Here is a 27,437-nt window from a genome sequence, read left to right as displayed (position 1 = left end):
ATAACTCACCACCCAGAGTAATGGGTAAACTTGCCCTCTGGAGTAACTGTCCGTTTAGGGTGACTTACTGTCCGGGGTAGCGCACAAACAGTGGCACCTCAGTGAGTCGCTCTGGGTGGTCAGTTGCCCTGCAATGGAGCTGCCTGCTGCAGCACCAGTCTTTGTACGAACCACCACACCTCACACTGTGCTTGTCCTTGTGAATGCCAAGACACCAAAATGCCTGCCTGCTTTAGGGTTAACTGCTGGTTTGGCAGTCAGGTTATGCAATGTTTTACCACAGCGCGCTAGTTGAATTTAGAAATTGCAAGTGGCCACGTCAAGCAGACTGTAGTATGTCATTTGCTGCCAACAGTTTAATATACATTACAAATTAAAACAAGACGTTGGACAGAGACATGATTCCCTGCAGTTTACTCAGGATGTTGAACACGGTTGATCAGTGGGAAAGGCATGATTTAAAATTGTCCAGCATCATTGGGAATGGAAGAGACTATTTCACCCCTCTAGCCTATTGTGGCATTCAGTTCGATCCTCAATGGTCCATATCCCCTCGGATTAATTTATCAGTCTCAAGAAAACCCCACCCAACAAAGAACTACCCATTTAATTCTTGGAGGCAAGAACTGTCCATTGGGGGGGAGAGAATTCCAGTTTTCCACAACTGTGTGGAAAAATCCATCCCAATTTTGACTCTTGAACAGCCAACTCTGACGTTAAGATGAATCCACCTAATTTTTCTTTTTTTTAGCAAAGGAAAAATGTTCCTACATCCACCGTTTAAAACATTTTACACACACTGATCAAATCACTCCACATTCTCTGTAACTGAAGTAATACAAGCTGGGGTGAGGCAGTGAGACGCACGAGAAAATAAGATTCTTTACTGTGGATGTGGACAGGATGCGTCCTCTTCTGGAGAGAATCGAGAACTGGGGAGGGGGGTGGGGGTGGGGGGTCAATGTGTAAACAACAACAGGTTGCCATTTAATACAGAGATTAAAGATAAAGCTTTCCTCTCAGATGGTCATGAGGCTTTAAACACACTCTTCAAAACTCAGTGGAAGAACATTTGAATATTTTGATGGTAGAGGTAGATAAATTCTTGACAAGTAAATGGGTGAAAGGTTAGTGGAGGTTGCTGGGATTTGAGGTTACAATTAGATCAGCCGATTCTTGCTCCTGGTTTATGCGACCTGTTCTCCTGATATTATTCGGGCGATTTGGTTCAGGGTTCGTGAACGAGGCTGATGCCTGGGACTGAAGTCCTCTGCACTTCTGAAGCATTACTTTGCAATACTACACCATCGTGAGTGGGAAGATCAACACTTGGTATAGTCAGAAATATTAACGGTAACTTTTCTTCCTAATGGTGCCAAACATTTACCTCCCTGGACATCTGAAGTCTGCATAAATTCTACGAGACAGTGAAAAGAAAAAGACTGCATAAAAGCAAGACATACGCTTAAAAGCCCATTTCCTAAGCTGGCTGCCAATTTCAGCTTCACAAAATCAGAATGTAAGGAGACAGGTGTTCTTGCACTGAAAAATCCCTCTCTCTGGAGCCACCTGGACTCACTTTCCCCACATCCCTCAGTTCCCATAACGTACAGACGTCTACCAACCTCTGCTTTGACTGCACTCAGTGAGCCAGTGCCCTTCCATGTAGAGAATTACGTGGGATCCCCCTCTGAGTAAAGACATCTCGTCTCATCTCAGCCCTGATTAGCCGGTCCTTATTCTGAAAATAAGCCCTCCATTTCTAGACTCCTCATCCAGGGAAACACCCTCTTCAATTCAAAGGATAGCGGAGTCAGGGGGTATGGGGAGAAGGCAGGAACGGGGTACTGATTGAGAATGATCAGCCATGATCACATTGAATGGCGGTGCTGGCTCGAAGGGCCGAATGGCCTCCTCCTATACCTATTGTCTATTGTCTATTGTAAATCAGTCAAGCCCTTTAGGAAGTTTCAATGAGATGTCCCCTTAAACTGGAAAGAAAACAGTTCCAGTCTGCTCTTTATATAATAAACCCACCATCAGTGGAACCAGTAGTCATTCTTCACTAGATTCTCTCTCTAAGAACACCCTTCCTTAGAGAGAGAGAGAACCATAGAGAGTTATACAGCCTTTGGCCCAGCCATCTTGACCAAGATGTCTATCTGAGCTAGTCCTATTTCCCTCTAAACGTTATCTTTCCATGTACCTGTCTAAATGTATTTTAAACATTGTAATTGTACCTCCTCTACAGCTTCCTCTGGCAATTGATAAGGAGCTGAAAGCCATATGATACTCCAGATCTTATCTAGACAATTATACTGAGAATTCCTCACTGTTGTATTGAATCCTCAATGACCATCACTACAGGAGCACCTCAGTGCTGTGTGTTCAGTCCCTTGCTTTACTCTCTCTATACCCACGACTGTATAGCCAGACACAGCTCCAATGCCATCTTTAAATTTACCAATGATACCACTGTTGTTGGGATAAATAACAAGTAACAATGAATCAGAGTACAGAGGGAGGATAATAATCTGATTAAAGGCTGCCAGAATCTTGATCCCAACGTTCACACGATCAAGTAGTTGATGGTGGACTTCAATCAAGGGAAAGATGAGGATCCATGAACCTGTTTTCATCAACAGGACTGCGGTGTAGAGTGTCAACAGCTTCAAGTTCATATCTCTGAAGACCTGTCTGGTTCCAGCATACTGATGCAATCAGAAAGACGGTTCATCAAAACTTCTACCTCCTTAGAAGTTTGTGGAGATCGGTATGTTGCTGAATATGCTTTTGAACTTCTATGGATGTATGGTAGAGACCAAACAGATTGGATGCATCAGGCCCTGGTTTGGTAGCGCAAACACCCAGGAATGAGGGGGCTGCACTAAGTGGTGGACATCGCCCAGACCATCACAGTCTTTGACATCCCCTCCGTTGAATGGATCTACAGGGGGCGCTGCCTCAAAATGGCAGCTAACATCATCAAAGATTCACTCCACCCTGACCATGCTCTAATCTCACTACTACCATCAGACGAAGGAACAGGAGACTGAAAAACGTGACTCCCCAGGTTCAAAAGCAGCTTCTTCCCAGCAATCATCAGACCCTGAACAGTACACACCAACCACAATTCTACAGCAACCAGGATCTAGTATGGACTTTATTTTTGTCACACCACATTCTTGGGTTTTGCATTGTTATTGCTGGTTACCTTGTACTATTGATTATTCATTTATTGTATTGTTGATTATTATTGTTAATTTATTTGTTGTGCTGCTGCAATAATGTGCCTGTAAAACTGCAGCAAGTAAATTTTCATTGCTCTGTCCCGGTACATCTGACAATTAAACACTCTTGACTCATTGCCAACATTCAAGGAAACATCAGTGTCTATAGATTCAACTCAGTAAAACTCAATATCAGTGGGCATGAGGAGAGCCCAGGAACAGCAATGCCAGTGCCATTAAATCAGTGAACATTATCAATTTAAGCAAAATTGACAACAAAAAAGAATTATATCTGAAAAAAACAAAATTCTCATAACATGAAAATAACAAGTGGATTTCATCAAATAGATCTTACAGAAAGGTGATTGGTGTCGAAACGATGGATAGCGATGAATTATTTTGGGCTGAGACATGAAGGGTGTAGATTGGAGTCTTGGCAAAGAATGAGTTAGTCCTGAGGATTTGTCACTCTTTGGTCACTTACATTGTGTTGACCTGAGTTATGTGGAGAGCGAGTCTTTCTGATTCAATATTAGCTTCCCTGAGTGTGGGCAATGCTTCCTCCACTCTAATTACTTTCACTAGACATTGGTTCAACATGCCCACCACTTCCTTATATTCATTTACAACGCCAATACCATCACTTTCCGAGGAACTCACATTTCCCCTGTCCACTCTATTTTCTCGAATATGTTTCTGGTGCCTTTGCCACCTCTAACAATTCTTTGCATGCTTCCTTTTAGTAACTCTGATGTTCTTTGTATCTCTCCCAGTCATCTTTTTTCTCGTCATGTTTTGGATTTACAACTATTTTTCATTGTCTCTGACTACATATGTTATCAATAGTTGGAGAGCTGTTCCTTGAAATAGAAAATTCTTGCCTCTTGTGAGCACAAACTGGTTTTGAAAAGCATAAAGATCTCTTTTGTCACGGTGCCAGGCAGACAAGGGTTCTGCCCAAGCCGACTGCCTTCTCCTTTTCCAGGGTTATGTCCATGCCCGGGTGCCCTCTGAAAAAGAACACACATTGTCCATGGGCACCATTGTGGGGTCCTGGGACCACTGGGCACTGCAAGGGATTGACTGCATCCTGGGTCAGGACTATATTATAGTAAGTAGATGTTTAGCAGTAAGAATACTTGCCATTTTTGTATTATGGTGGTGGGTGTTTTGTTAATGTTCGTTGTATAAATATTATTGTAAATATTTGAATAAATGTAATTTTTAAAAAAAAGATCTCTTTTGAAAATTTCCAACTGCTCATCTGTTTATTTTGCCGTTTACAAGTCAAGTCAAGTCAAGTCAAGTCAAGTTTATTTGTCACATGCACATACACGATGTGCAGTGAAATAAAAGTGGCTACAATGTAGTGTACTGAAAGGATGGATAGGATAGAAAGTCAGAACTTTTTTCCCAGGATGAAAACAAATCAAATTCTAGACGGCATAGCTTTAAGATGCCAGGGGCAAAGTTTAAAGGAGATGTGTAGGACAAGGTTTATTTACGGAGTGCCTGGAATGTGCTGCTGGGGGTGGTGGAGGAAGCAAGTAAAACAGTGACTTTTAAGAGACTTTTAGATAGGCGTATGGATATGCAGGGTTGGAGGGATATGGATTAAGTGCAGGTAGGTAACAGATGGTCTTCATGTACGACACAGACATTGTGGGCAGAAGGACCTGTTCCTGTACTGTACTGTTCCATGTTCTATTATGCTGACGTCAGGCATACCTATAACTTAGGAACTTATAAACTGCTTCACGTTTATCCCTTTTAAACGCAACATTTAACATTAATTGATTTTGGACACATTACTACAGGAAAATAGAAACAGAAAATGCTGGAAATACTCATTAGGACAGGCCACATTTGTGGGAAGAGAAACTGAGTTAATGTTTCAGGTGGAAGTTCCTTCGTCAGAACTGGGAAGAAGACATTAAAAAAATTTAAAAAGAGAAAGGAAAAGCTGACATGGTGTGTTTTTTCCTCGTTTTTTCCTGTTTATCTTTAATTTTTTCTCTCTCTGAGAGTGGGAGACGTATCTAGCCTGACCTGCCAGGCACATCTTTCTGCTACACATTTCACAACTACCACATTCTTTTGTCTGTGTTCTCACTCTCTAACTGTTCCCATCACATCACTGACCTTGTTTGCAGCTTGTTCCTGTGATCACTGGTTTTATCCTGACAGAGACATGCCTCCTCCCCCACCCTCCCTGCAGCTTAACAAGATTCTTTGGTCTCTTTCCCGGATCTGACAAAGGATCTTCAACATGAAATGTTAACTTTGTTTCTCTTCCCACAGATGCAGCCTGATTGCTGAGTATTTCCAGCATCTGCAGTTAGTTTGTTTTTGACTTACCACAGTTAAAGTTAGAAATTGAATGTAAAAACAAAATACTCAGCAGGTTGGATAGTATCTGTGGAGAGAGAAGCATTTCATGTTTCAATTTGAAGACTTCATCAGAAGAGTGAGGCGCACTGCCAAAGCCTCACCAACCTGCCCCCCCAGCCCAGCTCGCCCACCGTCCCCCCTGGCAGAAGGGCACTGGCCGCTACTCCCCCCCGCTGTTCTGCCCCACGGCCAAGAGTGAAACGTTAGTGTAAGTACCAGAGAAAGTGGGGAAGTGTCTTTATTTCAGATCTCCATGATCTGCAGTTTTTTTGATTTTCAATGAAATCAAATCTGTTTTAAATGTAATCAGAGTGAGGGGAGGTGGGGCAAAGAGAATGCCTGTGATGGTAAAAACCAAAACGAGAAAGGTATTGACCGTAACATTTCCATGGTATTTATTCTCTCTTGGCCATCATTATATCAGATATTCCCTCCCTCTTTTCTTTCCACCCCAAGCATCTCTGCACCATAAAACGTTTCCAATATTTTCTGGTTCTGATGAAATGTCATTGGCCTGAAACGTGATCTGTTTCTACCGCCACAAGCAGTGACTGACAAACAGTATTCCCAGCAGTTTTACCCATATTGATGACAATTCACGAGTTGTCCTTGTCCCTGTCACTTTTAGAACTACAGTATAAATTCAACTACTTACAAACCATTATGGGGGAATTGAAAATACTTTGCCTTGCAAATGAATTCCAATTAAAGTTTCAAATTGTCATCATTACATTCTCTTTCATCCTGTAATTTTTATTTTCCAATTTTAGAGATTGTTTTTTTTTTTTAAATCTGAATATTAATGTGTATATCTCCAATATTAATTACTCTCTGCATAGTGTTAATTAAAGATGAAAATTTTGACTTCCTGTTTTTTTGGCCATCAGAATTCTTCATTTGGATTGGTAGCTATGCCAGCTTGTTGACATTATCGTTGCTGGATGTCACATCGTCCAAAAGTGTTCTACAATTCCTGTTGAAGCGGAAAGCCCACTTCACTGACCCTGCGCATTCTTAGTGGGCAAGATCTTCCACATTTGGACGATCACTTCCTTGCCTTGACCAGAAATTCTTGCCGAATGTTGTAGAGATTATGCTGAGCACACAGGATGTTCAATACATTTCTGACGTACGTGGGGTTATCCCAAACATTGTGATCATTCAAAACCATCATCTTTTACTGCGTTTCTTCCATTGCACAGCGCCTTCCCAAGTACCACACCTGGCCTTCACTACAATGTTAAATCCTTTTCAGTGCTGGTGTGCACAGATCTCAATAGACAATAGGTGCAGGAGGAGGCCATTCGGCCCTTCGAGCCAGCACCGCCATTCAATGTGATCATGGCTGATCATTCTCAATCAGTACCCCGTTCCTGCCTTCTCCCCATAACCCCTGACTCCGCTATCCTTAAGAGCTCTATCTAGCTCTCTCTTGAATGCATTCAGAGAATTGGCCTCCACTGCCATCTCCCTCAGAAACAGTTAGTCTGTGTATTCACTCCACTCACAAGCAGTAACTTTATCCATGGACCCAAACCAGTAAAACTGAGTATCAGTGTCCATGCAAGTGGGACTGATGTGCCTCCAACTACCTCCCAATTTCATCGCTAGTGGATGGGCCCCGCTAATAGCGTCACAGAGAATGGGCCATGTTTAATGGTCAGCATGGTCTCCATGGGCCAATCAAATACGCATTTACACACTAAACCTACACTGGTTTAATACCCCCCCCCCCCCCCCCCACTCACTAGGGGCAGTTTACAGCAGTCAACTAAACCATACGAAGAAACTGGAGCATTTGGGGGAATGCCACACGGTGACAGTGGGAGCGAGCAAACTCCACATAGACGCACAGGTCAGTATTGTGCCTCGGTTGCTGCAGCGGTGAAGCGGCGAGTCTACCAGTTGCACCACAGTGTTCATGTACTTCCCATATACCTGCAAAACTACCAGCGACTGTGTCCAGGGAACAATCTCATGAGATCAGAGTCCATGCAATCGTTCTAGTTTCCTTTAAATCACTGGAGTTTCCACACCAATGACATTCTATAGAAGATAAACACAAAAAGCTGGAGGAACTCAGCGGGTCAGGCAGTATCTCTGGAGAGAAGGAATGGGTGAGGTTTCGGATCAAGACCCTTCTTCAGACTTCACGACATTCAATGCTGTCTGTTGGCGGTGCCGAGGGAAATCTCTCCCTACAAACACTAATCCATCACACCCAGACACAGCGTTCAGATTGATTCAGCCCGCTGGGTGTAGTTCTATCCAATTGCTCAGGTACACCCATGCCACTGCTTTGGGAGCTGCGGGAAGCTTCAGTCGGGATCTCCTGGTCAAGGCGCGATAGACTGTGCTCCTGTGGACGGGCAGGTGGATGAGAGAATGAATCGGGAGGCTGTTTCTGGTCCGGGATGGGGTGGAGAAGAAACGTAGGCTTGCAGCTTTCTACAGTACAGCTTTATTAATACTGGAAACATCACAGTGCGATTGAGGCTTCAGCCGGTGAGAGTAAACAAATTCACATGATTATAATATTACAAAAGGGGGTGGAAAGGAGGGGGGGGGGGGGTGAAAATAAATGAAAAGACGGTTACCAACAGCACCGGGAACATCACTTCAGTGTTTCTTTTACTTTTTGTCTGTACAAAATAAATGGTGACGAGTGGTGCGACCGCAGGTCATCTGCTCGTCGAAAATGCCCAGAGTGGCCGTGGGGCAGAACAGCGGGGGGAAGCAGTGGTCAGTGCCCTTCTGCCAGGGGGGGGGGGGGGGGGCAGGTGGGCGAGCTGGGCTGTGGGGGGGCTGGTTGGCGAGGCTCTGGCAGTGTGCCCACTTGCCGACCATTCCTCTGCCCTGGTTCACCCAGCCCCATTGCCAGTGCCCCCACGCTGGTTTTCTCTGTTGCCCCCGCCCCACATGCTGCAGCGGATTCCTATTCAACGTGTCTCTTGATGTTCTGCACAACCACAGCCTCTCATCTTCAAATCCCACAGCCCCTCCATCTCCACCCCTCCACCCGAGAAATACTTCTGGCAAGTCGTAATCTTAAAACAAAAAGGCTGTTTAATGTGCCATTGCAAAGAACGTCTGCGCCCTGTGGATTAAAAAAATAAATACAAGGCCGAGTTAATCAGGATAAAGCCGAGACAATCTGAGACATGCACTAATTTGAGAAGCATCTTGGTGATTTGCCACTCCCGGTCAGTTAGTCCAATCTATAGGTTACCATCAGAAAGATAATTTATTTTGCAAGTTTGTATTTCTATAGCACCAAGTCGCTTAACAAAGACTTTACATTCTCAGATGAATACCAGCGCCAAGCCACACACAAGAGACACTGGGACAGACTTGGCAGAGAAGTAGACGATAAGGAGCATCAGAAAGCAGGAATGCACTGAATTGGGGGCAGCGATGTTTGGGGAAGGGGGCGCAGCAGATGGGATTTCAGGCAGCCTTTTTTGTAACTCTTTCTTCGTCTTTAGATCATGTTAACAGTTCTTCAAACGCTCAAATTCAGTACCTTCCAATTGTCCCGTCACACCCCAATCAATAGGTCTACCCACCTGGAACCATTTATTGTTAAAATATCCCCCTTTACATGAAGGCACGGCAGTTGTGGACGTTGTGTTTCTATGAGGTCTGGAGACCTTGCCCGGTACTTCACGGTCGTTCTGGTTTTGAGTAACAGTGGACATCTAATCGCAGCTGGTGTCTGACAACAAGCCCTGTTCGCGTGTCTGAGCATCAGTGTCTCATCAGACTGGAACTTTGGCTGATCATAACGCACGCGTTTGACCCATATCCCTTCAAACCCTCCCTAACACGTAGTCTGACTTTAACCTGAACTCCCTTGTACAACTCCAGTCTGCGACATGGGGGTAGATGGGAATGGAGACTTGGCAGATAGTAATTTCAGGTGATAAGAGGCTCGTCATTTCAGATGATAAGAACAAACATAAGAGTCTGTCTGCAGATTGAACCATAACTCCTAACTCTGACCCTAATCTCACTCACGGCTGATTCACTCTGTCACGATTTTCCTTGTTTTTGTATCCTCACTGAAGGAAGGTTGAACGTTTGTACGTTTAAAGCTTTACTTGCCCTCGAGGGAGAGCTGCTCTCCGTTGCCAACTGCTTGACCACAACACAATATTTGCAGATGCAGAAATCTATCCATCAAATAAAAACGCTGGCTTACTTGGTCACCAATAAAGTAGCAAGCCAAAATATAACAGTCAATTCACAATACAGCCAACAATCCCAGTATATCACATTGTGACACAAAACTGGCTTATTCAGCAACAAAAAATAATGCTTGCCTTGAAAGGGGCCCCACTAAACTCAAGTTGTAGGTATTAAGTTATCATTGTCACTTTGTTTCATGGTCTTAAACATTTTTGATTGAATGGTGACATTCCTCCTGTCCTTCCCATCCCCTATAGTAAGCAGCAGTTTCCTTTCCCACCCAGCTCTGTTCCTTCCATCCAAGTACAGGTACCATCCTACACTCCTCACTCACTCTGCCAACTCCCCCTCCAACCCCACACTCTTCTCCTAACTAGTTGGCCTCTGTCACAGTTAGATGTTCACATGAAGCAGAAAGAAAATTAAAACTGAAATTAAAAATGTCGTACAGATGTTTACAATTATACGTGAATCATTTCGGAAAACTTCATGTATCTGCTCTACAACAGAGGGCGATGAATCTCACTGCCTTCTCCTCACTTCCCTCAGTATCTGCAACAATGGGGCATTCTCCAAATTCTCCCAAACAGCGAATACCACCAGCAGAATGAACCTTGGATGGTGTCATAACCGAGTCAATTCCTTGGCATCCATCCCAAACTCTCCCTCTCCTGTGCCTCTGTACCTCTCCATCCCAGTCTGCCCTCCAAGTGCTCATACACCTCTCCATCCCAAACTCTCCCTCTCCAGTGTCCGTATTTCTCTCCATCCCAACCCTGCCCTCCCAGTGCCCCTATACCTCTCCATCCCAACTCTGCCTTTCCCAGTGTCCTCTCCCTACATCTCTTCCATCTCAACTTCCCTTTCCTGTCCCAGCTGATGTATCTCACCATTCCAAACCCTCTCTCCCCTGTGGCCTGCCTTGGGGAGCTCAAATATTGTAGGAAGACTGAGGGGAAATTCCATTCGAGAAAAATCCTTCACAACCTATACCACTACTGCAACTCTATAACATTTCTTTCAGCAGCTGCTCGTTTCAAACTAAAACTCACAATTAATTTGCATCCTGATGTATTTATTAAATTATTGCACAACTGTAACAATATAAAAAGTTGCTTAAAGTGAGCTTATTAGATCTGAAGCCATGAGGCAAGTTTTAATTCAGGGTCTAGCATTATACAACTCTGAACCATCTTAGCAATCCTTGTTTCGCAAAAGGTCAGCCAACTCAGTCATGGCATCAATATCTGCCTTCATTCAAGTTCATTTCTCTTCCAATTAATTATTTTCTTACCCTGCTAAATTAAAAATAAATGATCATTGGTGAAGATTGTGCTGGTCACTTAAATGGATACAAATGTAAGACTAGAGTTGGCAGTTACATCTAAACAGGGTCCATTGCAATTATAAAGTCTTAGGCTGGGCTTGTACTGAGGGAACAGGCCTTTGACCCTTGGGGAGGGGAGGGGGGTGAGGAAAGGTCAGCAAGAGATCTCCAGACTTTAAGCTTATTCCTGCCCATGCAATGGTCCCTGAGTGCGGGTCTAGATGCCACTCAAAATAATTGGGACACTTCTAAGCTTAGAAACAGTTACAGTGCTCAATACTGGTTGACACTGCCCAACATTGCTGACACAAGCAATAAAAAAACAACTGAAGCAACCCAACGTGTTGAGCAGTATCTGTGAAGGCAAAAGGACGGTTGATATTTTGGGTCGACAACCTGCATCAGTACTGCAGGGTTTCGCTCAAAATACTGACTATCCCTCTGCCTCCACAGATGCTGCCTCACCCGCCGAGTTCTTCCAGCATTTGCTTTCTCTTTGTTGTAGATTACAGCATCTGCAGTTTCTTGTATCTCCATATTACTGTTGACACCAGGATTGGAGCTGGCATCTTGTACACTCACTCCTTTTTCAGTGCTGTTTCAGATGCAGCTGAGATGACCAAATTTTGAAACTTTGCACAAAAATACCAACAAATGTCTTTCAGACAAATGTCAAAATATTCAATTTGTAGATTTGAAAAAAATCTAAAAAGCTATTAAAAATCACAATTTGTATTCATTTTCTGGAAACCTATATAATATTAAAAACCTTTTTTTCCCTGCGTGATAAAGGATTATACAATGACTAATGAATCATACAATTTCTCATACACATTATTTCACAAATATCTAGCTAATAAATACAAACCATTTTCCATCAAGCAATCATTTAAGGGTGATATAGAATATAAGCCTTATTCTAACTGTGTTGCACATCACAACATGTTTTGAGGGTGTTTGCCCACTGTTCAACAATGGCATCAAGTACATGCCACATCCCCTGCATTCTAACTGTTCACTGGGGTGAATCTTGGCTTTAAGAGCTGCTCTTATGCTTTTGAGTCATAAAGAGTTAAGTTCAATTCCTTTCCAAGGATCCATGCACATGATCCAGACTGGTGTTTCAAAGAAATATAAAGTGCTACAAGTTGCTGTCTTAGACCAATGCCCCAACCTGACCCTTATACGAAATTCAAAACTGTATTGGCAATCTCTTGCAGTATAGTAGCCACTACTTATGCCTTGCCCTGTATCACTGATACAGATTACTGGGTCATCCTTTTCATTTGTCTTTGTAAGACTTGGGCATGCATTGTGTTTTTGTTATACAACACATGACAACCTTCTACTTTTACTGCAAATCATCATTTTCTGCCCTTTGTTCGAGTTACTGAAGCAATTATGGCTAATACTATAGGTCCAAATGAAAACCAGGAATGATGGAATTCTAAAAGAAGCTGAAAATTAGACAGTGCTTGAAAGGTAAAAAGATGGAATTGTCATTGCTTGGAAGATCCCTCACCAAACTTCACTTGTCTCTTGGGTCATTTCAAGGTGAAGGACTGACACTGAACAAAGCTTCATGACTGATAGAGTAATGTGGTATAACTTACCGATCCATTAGGTTATCTGGCGCTCCTCTACATCCTGAGCTAGACTAGCCATGTAAAGAATTGGACTAATAATCCAAAGAAAGTCTGTCCAAATCCCAAGTTAACTTCTCATGGTTTTGAATCCTTTTAAAAAAAGATGGCATTGTTTGTTGATTAGACCAACATTCCAATGACCTAACTAATATGGTTTGGTGAAGGAGAACTTTTGGACTATCCTCTTTCTTTTTATTTGCAACCCTAACACCTCAAGCAATACTATCTTCTGAAGTATCCAAGTGAGACACTTAATTATACTGAAAGCCGTACAAAGAGAATGAACTTCTAAATCAATAGCATCACCATCACTGGCTCCATGTCACCTTTCCAACAATGAGGGAAGGGGAATAAATGCTGGTCTTGTCACACCTTCTGATAGGTGCAAGGGTGATGTGGAGGGGGATTTAATTCACCTCACAGCCCAGAAGCCACAGGGGTGGACAAAGAGCACAGAGTTTATCCGAGTTCTACTTGGATCCAATGTGTAATATTAACTAGATAATGTCAGCAGTTCTTTTGCACAGCTGGGAAGTCCAACTAATCCAAGAGTAAACAGAATGCAAGATATATCCACACAGGATAAGCTCTCCAGGACATATCTGGTCAAACATAAACTGGGGAGTCCTCAGAAGTCTGCTGTGACGAGTAAAGACTAAGTTGAAAAATAAAAATTGCTCAAACCATTCTGCAGGTCAGGCAGTATTTGTGTGTGTGAACGTTGCAGGTCATTGATCTTCTCAACATCTGCTTTTATTTCAGATTTCCAGCAGCAGCAATTTTTTGATTTTCAAACGCTGAGAAGTGTTTGGTGCCCAAAACAAAAATGCACATCTTACATCTGCAGCCTCTCTTTAGTCCAATAAAATCTAAGAATGTGCTGGTTACTGTCTAAAAAACCTCGGAACAAGGGCATCAGTTGTAGCTGAACCCTTAGTCCGCTTCTCACTCCGTTAGCACATTAACCCGAGAGAGATTCTTCTATTGTATTTGATAATGAGAATATTGGAAGTGGGATGACTGGGTGATCACAGGGTTCCGGTCACAGTGGGTACATGGAGCTTGGATGTATGGAATTACACTGCGGATTCTATCCTTCCAGAAGTCAGTGAGAGAGGGTGAAGGAGAGAGAGAAAGAGAGAAAGAGACCTTGTATCTAGTCAATAGACAATAGACAATAGGTGCTGGAGTAGGCCATTCGGCCCTTCGAGCCAGCACCGCCATTCAATGTGATCATGGCTGATCATTACCATCATATTCCATCACTATGAAAAACTATTGCCACATCCTTGACATTGTCTGCCTCTGCATTGCCTCAGCCCATCTGCAGCTGGCATCTCCTCTTGTGGGAGGAGTCAGTCAGGTAGATCACCTCACACATTGAGGACAACTAAAGCATCTGTTACCTTCCCAATTTCCCACTGATCTCCCTTCTGGCAATGCGAGCCGAACCAAAACTGCTTGTGCCCTAACTTGCATTGAGTTCCGCCATTCACGCATTGGTCACTGACCGTCTCTAAATCCTGGTTAAGTAATGCCCTAATGTTACAATTCCCATCCTTGTTTCCAATTCCTTCCGAGATCCCTCTGTAATCCCCATCGGCACTGCCAATTTTAACCTCTAGCATGTATGTGACCATATGTAACCATTCCATCAATGGCTCCAAGGCAATAAACTCTGGAATTCCTTCCCAAAACAACCCTCTCTCACCTCCTCCTTTAAGATGCTCCTTAAAAATTGCCTCTTTGACTAAAGATTTCATCTTCCACCCTGAAATCTCCGAATGTGGCTTGGCATAAGTATTTTTCACTTGCTAAAGCTCCTGGAAATCACCCTGGATAGGGTGGTGAAGAAGGCCAATTACATGCTTGCCTTCACAGGTCGGGGCATAGAATATAAGAGTTGACACATTATGTAGCAACTGCACAAAACACTAGTTAAGCTGCACTTAAGAGTACTGTGTGCAATTTTGGTCACCATACAATAAAAAAGATGTGGTTGCACTGAGTGCAGAGGATGTCGCCTGGATTTGAGGACTTTAGTTATGGGGAGAAATAGGATAGGCTGGGCTTGTTTTCCCTGGAGTGAATGAGGCTGAGGGGTACCTAACAGCAGTATGTAAGATTACGACAGGCATAGCCAGGGTAGATAGTCAAAATCTTTTGTCTGTGATAGGGGTATCAAAAACAGAAGGGCATGGATTTAAGTTGAAAGGATCTGAGGGCAAAGTATTTTACACAGAGTGGTTGATATCTAGAACTGGCTGCCAGAGGAGGTGGTGGAATTAAATACAATTCCTATGTTTAAGAGGCAAATAGACAGACTCTTAAATAATCAAAGCATAGGATAGGACCTAAAGCTGGCAAATGGGGTTAGTGTAGATGGGTATCAAGGTCAACATGGATGTGGTGGGCTGATGGACACCTTTCTGTGCTGTACGACTCTATGACTAAGAAATCACCCTGGGGCATTTCTTGCTGCGTTCAGGGGAATGTATAAATATAAGTAATATTTGGTCAAAGTAGATGGTAATGTGCCTGGAGCAAGCAGCGGGGATGGGGTACAGTTTCTGGTGAGGAACTGAGTCTTTCATGCAGGAGGTGGCTCACACAGTGATAAATCCTACTGGTTGAACTGACTTGTTCTCCTCTGCACTAAATATTCCTGCGTCAACAATCGACAAGGCAGGTTTTCAAGAGGAGAATACGCACATTTCCTAAAAGAAAAAAATAACAGCACATGGTGATAAAAGGGAGATTACACAGGAACAGAACAATCCTTCTGAGAAATGTTATCAGGTGTCTGGGTTAATACAGCACCAAACAGCTTCATTAAATTTTCACTGACTCCTATTCTCCATCAACACTCCCCAGTGTGTAAGTATAGTTGTGCAACAAATCACTATCTTTGTTCTGGGATTGATTCATGGGAGATCGCCCAGTTTCATTAATCAGTTCTATCTTAAAGGTGGCCAATGATAGGTGTAGCCCGCAGCTATCATGCCGAATGATTACCCGAAATGAAATGAAAGTCTGTTGCAAATAAAGATCCAAGAGGCAGGGCCAATACTGACTTACAAATTGAGGTGCATTGAACCAATCTGACCAGCACAGGTGCCTTTTCAAATGAAAACTACTAAGTTAATACTCTTACATAAAAAATGTCACGTTAGCCAACAAGCGTCCAAATCCATCAAAGAAAAGACCAACATCCATTTACACTATTTATCACAGGTGCAAGGGCTGGCTTTTATTTGCCATAAAGCTTGGCTCTTGGATTGGAAAGTCGGATGTTGAAAAATCCAATTGCATAAGTTTAGACAAGAATGCAGGGACTTAGTATATGTACCCCACAAGACAGAGAACTTCGAGCTTAAAGTTGGTTAGGATAGGGAGCAATTCAATAGTCATTTACAAATTATCTTGAAGCAGCCCCTACAATGTGAACAAATGTGAGGGGATGCAATGCACCAAAAATACTTCCACCCTGCACCCCTTCCTCTGAACCAGCAGAACACTTCTCCCCTTGTAACCTTCCCTCCTTCCCTGCTCTCATTTTTGTTACTGTGGCAGAGCAAGGTGGTGGGTCTGGGACACACATTGAGGACTGACGTACATAGAGGATGATTACAAATCACCACAGTGTTTGAAGCTACACAGAGCACATATAGAACTTTTTTTTTGCACCAAATACCGCAAAAGCTGAAAAAGAAAGTCACACAGTGAGTCAGTTAAATGGCCAATAGAATATCTGTAGAGAACAAAATGTTAAATTCCTCTTTTAACGAACATTTAAAACCTGCCACGTCTTAAATTAAAATATTCTGTTCCACCACACCAGTGGGATGTTCTTGCTTGGTTTAAGGAAGTTCATGGCACTGTATTGAAAACCAGCCTTGTGAAGTCAGTGTCTTTTAGTCCAATCTCGTCGTATCTCACAGAGTCCATCTAATGATGCACTTGGCCTGCTTTGGCCTTCCTTCCTGCCAGTACGAGTCAGTTCTGAGCGCTGGTTTGGTTGTCACAAGATCCTTGGTGCAGACCTGTCGTTGGTGACGGTCCTCCTGAGCTTAACTCCTCGGCGGATGGCAGTGAGCATGTCTTCGGGAGACTCGCTGGGAGACAATGGGGGTGGGGGGAGGCACAGGACCTCGTCGGAAGCGGGGAGCACAGAGGGAAATGGGAACTGTCCTTCGCCCAGGGCCTGGGCGCTGGCCACCAGCTCGCCGATCTTCTCCACCAGGCTATGGCGGTTGGCAGCCAGCTGTTGCTGCTCCTCGCTCGACAGGTGGCCGCCCGGGTAGACGGAGATCTCCACCATGCCCCCGCCCCCCCAGGCTGTGTTGGGCAGGCTCTGCCTCTTGGGCGAGGCCTTGGCAAGATCCAAGGCGTTTGGCGAGGTGTCATCGCTGAAGAAGACGCTCTCCTCACTGCCCACCCGTACTGAGACCTGGCCGTCTGGCACTGTGGGCGTCTTCACTGGCACGATGGGGGGGCGGATGGGGATGGGGCCCGCGCTGGACAGGGCTCGACGCACTGAGGGCTTGGTGGATGGAGTGCGCCTGATGGTGGCCACTCCTGGGGTGACCGAGGCGCTCTGCGCAGACCCCGAGGGCAGTCCAGCTGTCGAGGCGGGGCGCTTGGTCTGGAACATTCTCCGGTAGCTCTGTGTGATATCACTGTTCCGTGGGATGGTCGAAGATCTGTCAAACTCGCTCTGGTGATCTCCCTCCGCATCGCCATTGACAGAGTAGCAATCGTAATCTGAAACTGGGCGTAAAAAGTCACGATTAATGCTTATTAATGCCAATGGGATCAAAGAAAATATTCAATGCAAAAGCTTTCTTTGAAATGCAGTGGATAAAACAGACCAGAGATACAGATTCCTTGGTTGGTCACTTGTTGTAAATGGAATACATGCTGGGCAAGGCTATGCTCATCAAATGCATTAATGAAACATTTGGGTAGCTCCCTAACATTTCCATGGTGGTCTCACATCCAGGACACTCTATACAAATATAGCTTTAGATACTGTATGAAAACAGGCCCTTAGGCCCAGTGTGTCTGTGACAACCATTAGCCACTCATTTACCCTAATACTACACTGATTGTATTGTTTTTATTCTCCCCACATTCCCGTCAACTCTCGCCAGATTCTACTTCTCATCTACACATAAAGGGCAATGTTCAGTAGCCAATTAACTAAACTAAACTACCAGCCTGCAAGTTCTTGGAATATGTGAGGAAATCCTTGTTACTTTGAAGTCACATGTGCAAACTCTATATTGACAGCACCAGAGGATCAAACACAAGTCACTAGTGCTGTGAGGCAGTAGCTCAATTAGGTGTGCTGCAGTGCCGCTCTATAAACAGCCAGATCAACAACTGTGAGTACAGACCAGAGCAAAAACAACTCAATGGATAAGATGTATTTGCCAAGCCAATTTCCTGACATTGAAGTGAAAGTGGCAACACAGGTGGATAGGATGATAAAGACAACCCAGTATGTGGTTCCAATTCTCTTGACATTTTATTTACCTGATGAGTGTAGGCTGGGAGGCCCTTTCATGCAGTGAAGCTCATATCTTACGTAAGCTGGGGTAACCACTAATATATACAGTAACACCACCAGGAGCCACTGTGACGATTGGAGCCACCAGCACCCTTGCTTAGACTTGACTGCTGGAACCATTAATACACCATATAATTGCATCTTCTAAAATCAATTGTTTTATTCAGGGAAATTCACTGATCCTCTTCCTCCTGCTCCACTGTTGAAGGTTCAATCCCACCAGCTTGCAATTTATGGAAATTTATCGCAAATCCCTCAAGCCAATTTTGTTTTGAAAGTGCTTTCTCTCATTTCTCACACTGCACTGGGAACAGTCTACCACTCAATCAAAAGTGCATCACTGCATTCATTAAATCAACAACAAAATATTGTGCTCACTTACATGACACACTATTAGTGCATTAATTCCTGCAGCAACACATTCGTTTGCTCACTAAGGCAACATGTGCTCATCAAAGCAATGCACTGATACACAAGAGATAATTTCCATGGAGCATATTAATGCCGTCAGTTTATTAGCACATTTGTAAGTTTACTTGAACAATCATGAATTTGCTAACATCAATGTGCTGATAAATTACAATATCCTTGGCACAGTCATTAAAGTCACTGAGCATTGGGAAGATTATTAAGCCCACAATGTAATTTATAATGTAGAGGAGATGCTCCAATTTATATGTGGCAAGCTCCAATTTATCTCCCTTACGCAATGGCAGAAAACAGTAATTTGTCTGAGTCATGTCACATGGAAAGTGAGCAATTGGGTCTCTGTATCTATGGTCTGGACTGATGCGTAGCGTGATACTTGTGCAGAAGGTAAACACCTGGAAAGGGAGCACAGAGAGATCTCCTGACGGAAGTACCTTGGGAAGGAATAGTGTCTTCGGAGCAGGAGGGTGTGGTAGTTTGGGTGCTGTAACCACTGGAGTACTGCAGAGAGTCACGGCTGCTCTTCTGGTGTTCCAAGCTCAGGCCCCGGGTCAGCACCATAGCCAGGTCACTGGCTGCTGTGGATATCTCCTCCCCATGCTGTTAAGGAAATGAGGCACAATAATTAGTTCGTGGGATCAACTATGCTCCCTCCCCTCCACAGCTCCTAGTCATGCATCTAACTTTGAGGGGATTGTTCATCGGCACCCCATTCTTCTGTAATGGTGTCTCCAAAGCACCAATACAGCACCTTTCTTGTTGCTGTTAAAGTGTCACCACAAATTGAACCGGCCTGCACAACTTTAATCCTACCTCGACACCAGAACACTAAGGTCCATCTGTTGCAACCATGGATCTTTATTTTTCTAATAATGTTTTTGCACCAATATCTTGTTTTTTGCAGTCTTCTTTCTTTTAGAATATGTACAGTTCATGCATAATTTCTTTTTATGTGTTTATCTGAGTCTATGTGCAAGCAAGATTTTTGTTCTACCCGTATCTCACCGCTTGTGCAGATGACAATAAACTACTTAACGACTCAATTTTACTTGGGTCAGAGTTTTAGGAGGGGATGGGTCTGGACTTCAGTGCTCTCACTATCCTGGGACACATTCAATAACTAACGATTCAGCTTTATTTAAACACTAGTCTTCTGATTTAAGCTATATATCACCAGATAGTATGTACAAATGGGACTGCTGGTCCAGCATTTCACATGCTTCCAATGAACTGCTGATGAAGGGGATGCAAATGCACAAAAAGGTATATAGAGCATACCTCTGTGTGCAATGTACTCTGAGGAATTGTGGACTCCTGCAAGGCTGCTCCAAAAGCTGCCTGCTTCACTGTACCGGCCAAAGTTTCATACCAAGGAACTTGCTGGGCCCAATTATGCACTGTGGATGCATCCACAACACAGGCAACAGGACAGCTTGAAAGTAAGCTCCCGACACCTTGAAGCACAAAATAATTGAGCCTAGGAAGTGTGTGCATACTTACATGTACTGTCACAAACTGCACCTTGAATTGTAATATAATGCATTGTACATCATACTACACCTCTTACTGTAATACACTATGTCCTGTACTTGTGCTGTAATAAACTTCACCCAGTATTTTAATATGCAGTAACATACTGTACTATGCTGTAAATTGTATTGTAATTAATAGTACCCAGTATTATACTGTACTGTGATATATTTCACTGGGACTGTAATATACTGCACTGTACTGTAATATACTGTACTGTAAAATACTATATCTTGCATTGAAATACAGCACTGTAACAAACTGCACCTAATATTGTAATGTGCTGTACCTTATAATATATCCTTTACTGTTCAATGCAGCAAACTGTACTGTAATATATGTTACTTTGCACTGTGATACATTGCCTCTTGTACCATAATATACTGCACCTAGTATTGTGATAGTACTTTGGACTATGATATAGTTCACACTATATCGTAATATAATATACCTTGTGGTGAAATACTGATTCTTGTATTGTGATACACATCCCCTGATACAGTAATAAATTTACCTTACAGTTTAATATATTGTACCTTAAACTGTTGCTTGTACCATAATATACTGTACTGTGATATACGGTACTCTGGACTTTGACACCCAGGTGCTCCCCGGCTTACGATGCTTCGACATTACGATATTTTGACTTTGCGATGGTGCAAATGGCAGCGACCTGTAGCGAGCCGCAGCTCGCTTCCAGCCACGTGATCACGTGTATTAAATGCATTTTGACTTACAATATTTTCTGTTTCCGATGGGTTTCTCGGAATGGAACCCCATCGTAAGCTGAAGAGCACCTGTGCTGCACTTGGTACTGTTACAATTGTATCTTGTACTGTGTAATACTGTACAGTATAGTAAAATATTGTACCCCATCTACCAATAAACTGTACCTTGCACTGTAATAAACTGCACCTTGTATTGTAATACACCATACCTTGTATGTAATATACTGTACCTTAGCAGCCAGCGATGCTGCTGTTACACGAGACCTCTGCCCATCCTCGACGCTGATCCCCGGATAGACCATTGTTGCCGAGACGGCCTCTACTTCGCGGTAGCGTTCAGCTGCCTCCTTGCGTCTCTGTAAAGTGTTCACTACCGGCTGGTCATAGGGACCAGGCTTCGACCAGTCCTAGAAATTTGAGGCAAGCGGGCGGTGAATAGAAACCCATCAGTTCAAAGCCCACGGAGAGGAGGGGAATTTCATCTGATTGAGATATTACAGCAAGGTGGCCAATTAAATACTAAATAAATTCTGGGTTTGCTTAAAGATGGCTTATGCAAAATGGCTCCAATTAATAGCACCCAATTTTGCACCCATGTCTGCAACCCATTCACTCCTTGGTCACTTATCCACACATTGCCCAGTAAACTGCTTTCTGTAACTTAAACCACTTCAATCCACAAATAGACATCTCTCATTTAGTCCTGTTGCACAAGGCAGCCCTTTTCCTCTTGCTCTATGCAAACTGCTGGCCACTCATAAACTGACCTACTGCCTGGGCCTTAGGTCACCTCCCAAACCTTTACAGTCACTTGATCCACGGGCCTGGACAATGTGGAGTGCGAGTGGCTGAACAAGCACTGGTCATTGTTTCCTTATCAACAGGAACTGGGACTAGATCATCCAAATTAATTTCACGCAGTGCACAAAATGAATGGAAAATCCAGCAGCATGTATAATAAGTAGCCAATAAATTACTGCATTGTTTGTGCCCAAAGATTCTCCAAAAGAAAATCTAATTCCATCTATCCCTGCATCACTGACAATTTTCTTCTCTGATCGATGTGTCATACATCTTATTGCATAATCTTCTCTGTTTTAAGTAAGTGCAACGTCACTTTTTCTCTCTTCACAGCTTTTCCATTCTTTTATCTTAAGCTGTTTCTTCCTCCCCCGCACGGTCCCCACCACATTTCAAGCTATTTCTTCCTTCCACCCCTCCCCCCGCGATCCCCACCACATCTCCTCTCTAAGGAGTCCTTGTCCCTGATTTTTCTCCACCATAGATCATAATCGAATGGGCAACATTCCAACCTCCAGATTTCAGGCTGCCTTGGAATTACGGCGGCACAATTAAAAAAAAGCAGTCGCAGGAAAGGTGTTAATGTGTAGTTGATTCTGAGGTTATGCATGCAAGTGATTGGGGAATCAACAGCACATCCATGAAGAGAATGTAATGAGAGATGAGGCAAAATTAAATGCAATTTAAAACAAAACTAAAAGTGTAGAAACAAACCTTCCAGCTAGGAATCGTTGATGAGCGTGTAGTGCCACCTCCAAGTGAGTGGTTAAAGGGATGGTTATCAGGGAAAACAGCAGGGGAAGGCCTAGTGAAGGGCCTTGTGTCAGGGGTAGTGGGGGGAGAGCCAAACGACGTGGGTGAAGTACACTCACTAGGCAGATGGTAATACACATAACCAGGCATGAACTGCAGATTGAAGAACATGATGTCAGCATGGGCAATAAGTGGACAGCCATCAGATGGTTTTCAAGAGAATGGTTCAGGAAAACACAACTTAACCATATATTTCCCAAAGGAATGCACAAGTTGCATAGCCAATAGTTCAGTTTGTACTGTTCAAAATCCAAAAATTGAATACAGAGAGATTCAAAGATGCAACCTGATGATTTGATAACCTTGGTAATAGATTTCTCCCCTCCCAAAAATTCATGCAAGTTTCTGATTGGAATTGGGATAAAGGAGTGTGACTAATTGATCCAACTGCAGAAAAATAGTTGCCAATGTTGAATCCACTGAAACCACAAACATTATTATTATTAGACAAGGGTTGCAAATTGAAGATGGTTTCCTTGCTACAAACGCAACATCTCCAGTGAGGTTGTCCATGCCGAGAAGCAACTTCCCTGCGTTAATGGGCAATAGGTCCTATCGCATTGATGTGCCAAAGTTTCAAAATCTTAAAGCAATGTGCAGTCTTCTTCAATCAGGGCAGGCAAGCTAAAGCTACCACAAGAGGCCAATCAACAGATTCAGTGCTTGCTTGACAAGTTGTGTTTTCGAACAAATTCTCTTGAAACACAGGTACAAGCCATTGGGTCTCCAAAACCAGAGAAACACTTTCCCAGCCCCCAACAAATCTCTCTCCAACTCCGTAAATGATTACCCTTTAACCTCACATCCTCTTGGATGCAGATAAATACTGTAAGTTTTCAAAGTATTCACCAACCAGTTCTTGAACTCAACAGTTTCCTTTTGAAGCCTACTGCAACTCTTTCCTGAACTTGTACAACTCACATCATCTCAATTTTGCAATAGGTATGCAGGTATTTTAAGTCAACAGGACATATACACACTCAATCCAATTATCATTACCAAAAGTGCAGTAGCATGACATCTCTAATCACGTTTATCATGGAAAAGTATATTTTTTGGACTGAAAGTGTTTTTTTCTGTGTGCCCAATTTTTTTGCTTTTCTCTAGGGTTGCCTCAGTTTGAAATTGCTTTGTATATTCTGTGATGTCTGCGAGTCTCAGCCAAAAGACTTAGGACAGTCCCTTTGGCCATGTAAATGCTACCTTATAGATTTGTATAGATGTTTTACAAAATGAGGGAATGCTAGCCTGAATGGTATTGTCTTAACATTTCAGAGGTGATCTAATCAAGGGGGTTTAAATGAAAAGTGCTTTAATATGGTGCAGAAGGGAGAATTATTTCTTGGGGTACAGGGGTAGAATCTTAAATTAGAACCAAATTCGCACTGCTATCATCACAACAGAATTCAGGAGTAAGATTAGGGGATACTAAGGTGAGTGAGAAGCTGGAATTATTTCGGCAAAAGGCTGTGGATGCAGGGATAACAGGGGTGTTCTGAGCTCAAATCAATAGAATTTAATTAACTATCAATCTGTGAAGAGAAAAGAGTAAATACAGCTGACTTCAAACTCAATGGTAGAGGAACCTGAGAGAAGGGACATTTCGTTTGTGAATGTCATGATTAATGGTAGGAAATGGGGTTAAGCTTGCTTCCCTCAACTCTTAACGATATGGTTCAGATTCACTTGCGAAGAGTTGTTTCATCTCCCATATAAATTGAGATGTGCCTTCCCTGAGGGAGACTACCAAGGAATAATTAGTTAGCCTTTTTCAATGGAAACCAAAGTGTGTGTTGACCTGAAACGTTAAAACTGTATCTCTCTTCGCAGATGCTGCCTGACATGCTGAATGTTTTCAGCATTCTCTGTTTAAATTTCAGATTTCCAACAACTGTAGAAAGTATCCTGACTGGTTGTGTCATGGCCTGCTAGGCCAATTCCAACACAGCCGAACACAAGAGGCTGCAAAGACTGGTGGACTTTGTCAAGTCTGTCATGGTCACAGGCCACCTCACCATCAAAAACATCTACATAGCCACCACCTCAAGAAGGCCGCATCTATCATTAAGGAACTCCACCATCTGGGCCGTGTCCTCTTCTTGCTGCTACCATCAGGCGGAGATACAGAAGCCTGCACTCCCACACCACCAGGTTCAGGAACAGTTACTTTCATGCAACAATTAGGCTTATGAACTGACCTAATCCTACCTCGGTGACAGAACCTTGCAGATACCTCTTGCACCACCATGGACTTGCTTCAAATTTTGTTTTGTACTAATGTCTTGTTTTATTTTATTTTCATTCCTTTTCTGTTCAATGCCATGCAAAATTAACATGTAATTTATGTCTAAATTAGGTATAACTTAACTTTTTGTATGTTGTCTGAGTCAATGTGCCTGTGATGCTGCTACAAGCAAGATTTTCATTGTGCCTGCACCTCACTGTACTTGTGCATCTGACAATAAATTTGGCTTGACTTGATCTGCTGTTTTTAGATTCACTTTTTAATTTTTTGTTTTAAAAATATATATCTCACAAACTCCTCACTGGCCTCTCTCCCCCAGGGCCAACCACAGCAATTCAGCAGATATAACTTAAGTATTCTTATTGAGATATGATGATATGTGTTAACTTAATGTGTTTTCACAGGAACAAGATAGATGGAGCAATAAAAAAAACTTCTCAAGGAACTCAGTGGGTCAGCTACCTCATTGGAGACCTTTGAACTATCTTTAATTGGACTTTATCGGGCTTCAATGTTGTATCTTGCACTAAAGGTTGTACCCTTTATTCCTTAGCAGTGCACTGTGGAGAGCTTACTTGTATTCATGTACAGTCTTTTCTTTGACTGGAGAGACAAGTCAAGTCAAGTTTATTTGTCACATGCACATACACGATGTGCAGTGAAATGAAAGTGGCAATGCCTGCGGATTGTGCAAAAAACAAGAATTACACATGCAAACAAAAGCTTTTCACTGTACCTCTGTACACTTGACAATAAACTAGAGTATAGGTGCACCAGTGTCAATAGAAACGATTTTTGTCAAGTTCAATGGCCACCCATAGTGAACTGTGTTCTTAAGAGACAATGGTGTCTGAATACTGTGGGAAATAACATGGATTTTTTTTTTCCCCAGACTTTTTTCTCGTCAGCTTTTTGTTTGCTTGTAAATTTCCGAAGTATTAAGTGGTTCTCTAGTTTCCGAAAGAAATTGCCTTACAACCAATTCAGTCCACATTATAGAAATAATGCTTCCCACAATTCATCACTTGCATTATTTCCACTTTGCGTTCTGGAAACGTGCATTATATATAGTAAGACTACCTGTATATAAAGTCATGAGAAAGCATGGATAGGGTAGATAGTTGGAAATCTTTCCCCAAGGCAGTTGTGTCGGAAAGTTAACTTTGGCGTAGAACTGGTCACCTAGGCATCTCCCCATTTGATCCTGTGATCTGTTGTCACGGTGGTGGTTTACGGTAAGCTTTAGAGGGGATCTGAGGAAGAGTTTTTTTCAACAAGAGGGTGGTTGAATCTAAAATGTAATACTTGAAGGGGTGATAGAGGCAGGTACTAAGTATCTTGATGAGAACTTAAAATGATAAAACATAGAAGGCTACAGGCCAACTGTGGGTCAATGGCTACTTGATTGTTGGCCAAATTTGAGCCAAAGCTTATATTTCTCTGCAGTATGACTACATATCTTAGCCCTCAATGAACTGTTCAGTGAGAACCTTAATAGAAATGTCATGGCTCTGTTTCTCTGAAATAAGGACTCTGAATAATGATTGTTGGATTGGGAATGCAAATATATCCTATCAACTTTGCTTAAACAAAGCTGAACAATTGATAGAAACGTAGTTACTTAGGAGTATATCTAAAGAAGCAAACACTTTAAAACTTACAGTATCAAAAAGAGGGGTGGAAATTGGCCCCAAGCACATGGATTGTGGATTAACCCTAATGTGCTGTATGGCATTTACTTGCTGGTTCCGCAGGCCCGGATGGGAGAGAATTAGCGATGAGTATGGATGATTCACCTTTTCACCACCTGACCACACTCCGGCTGTGGAGCTAGAACTAACCGAAGTGGGTGAGCTACACTCGCTGACCGACTGACACGTCTCCGATGCCTCAGAGGAAGCCGAGCTCGATGACTTCTGCAGTGGATCCGGAGTCAAAGGAGACGAGGTGGAGCAATGAAAGAGAAAGAGACAAAAGCTGGTTAGAACTTAATTATTCAAAGGCAGCCCGTTTTTCATACGATCACATCGGTTGCCCGTGGGTGTTCCGGTTTCCTCTCATTTCCCAAAGATCAGTGGGAGGGTGAATTGGCACTGTAAACGAACCCCATTGTAGGCAGATGATGGGAGAGTTGGGGAAGAATGGAGAGAGCTAATGGACATGTGACAGAGAATAGGCTGCAGAAGTGAGAGGATGAGGGAATGGGATTGCACTGAGAGCAGTCATAAACCCAGTGGGCCTTTTACTTTTAAATCATTCTGTAATAAGAATACGAGTACTGCAAAGAATGAGTCCGGAAGAGCAGGTTCTGAAGGCTATTTACTGAATAGGTGGAGACAACTTTGGATGAAAGCTTCAAAACCAGAGTTACAAATAACTTCAGAGCTGCTGAGCTGGTTCAGCAAACTTTGTCAGTTTTCAGATGCATGAAACTAAAAAGCAGACATTTAAACATTTATAGTCATATAGCATGGAAACAGACCCTTCGGCTTAACTTGCCCACGCCGACCAACATGTCCCATCTACACTGCTTCCAC

General features: G+C 43.0%; 2 protein-coding genes across 19 annotated transcripts in view; one reads left to right on the top strand and one right to left on the bottom strand.

Annotated features, from left to right (window-relative positions):
* The window catches only part of il34 (interleukin 34), a 60,526-nt gene extending 58,195 nt beyond the window's left edge, over nucleotides 1-2,331 (top strand). Inside the window, exon 7 of the mRNA XM_078401714.1 lies at nucleotides 2,252-2,331. Within this exon, the coding sequence (XP_078257840.1) occupies nucleotides 2,252-2,268 (17 nt within the window). The 3' untranslated portion in view covers nucleotides 2,269-2,331. The remainder of the gene's footprint in view (nucleotides 1-2,251) is intronic.
* Nucleotides 2,332-16,006: 13,675 nt separating this feature from the next.
* The window catches only part of mtss1lb (MTSS I-BAR domain containing 2b), a 131,470-nt gene continuing 120,039 nt past the window's right edge, over nucleotides 16,007-27,437 (bottom strand). For 4 of the 18 annotated variants that reach the window (XM_078400597.1, XM_078400598.1, XM_078400599.1 and 1 more), the window contains 5 exons: nucleotides 26,562-26,816; nucleotides 22,557-22,748; nucleotides 21,272-21,448; nucleotides 19,179-19,383; nucleotides 16,007-17,552 (listed from right to left, as the gene is read on the bottom strand). In XM_078400597.1, coding sequence (XP_078256723.1) covers nucleotides 16,804-17,552; nucleotides 19,179-19,383; nucleotides 21,272-21,448; nucleotides 22,557-22,748; nucleotides 26,562-26,816 — 1,578 coding nt within the window. In that variant the 3' untranslated portion in view covers nucleotides 16,007-16,803. The remainder of the gene's footprint in view (nucleotides 17,553-19,178; nucleotides 19,384-21,271; nucleotides 21,449-22,556; nucleotides 22,749-26,561; nucleotides 26,817-27,437) is intronic. The other 14 variants (XM_078400608.1, XM_078400609.1, XM_078400612.1 and 11 more) reach the window with 9 other exon arrangements.

The sequence above is a fragment of the Rhinoraja longicauda genome, chromosome 6 (assembly GCF_053455715.1).
Source record: "Rhinoraja longicauda isolate Sanriku21f chromosome 6, sRhiLon1.1, whole genome shotgun sequence".
In the NCBI taxonomy this organism is placed as follows: domain Eukaryota; kingdom Metazoa; phylum Chordata; class Chondrichthyes; order Rajiformes; family Arhynchobatidae; genus Rhinoraja; species Rhinoraja longicauda.
Note: the sequence above shows the minus strand (reverse complement) of the source record. Positions and strands in the feature narration are given on the sequence as shown.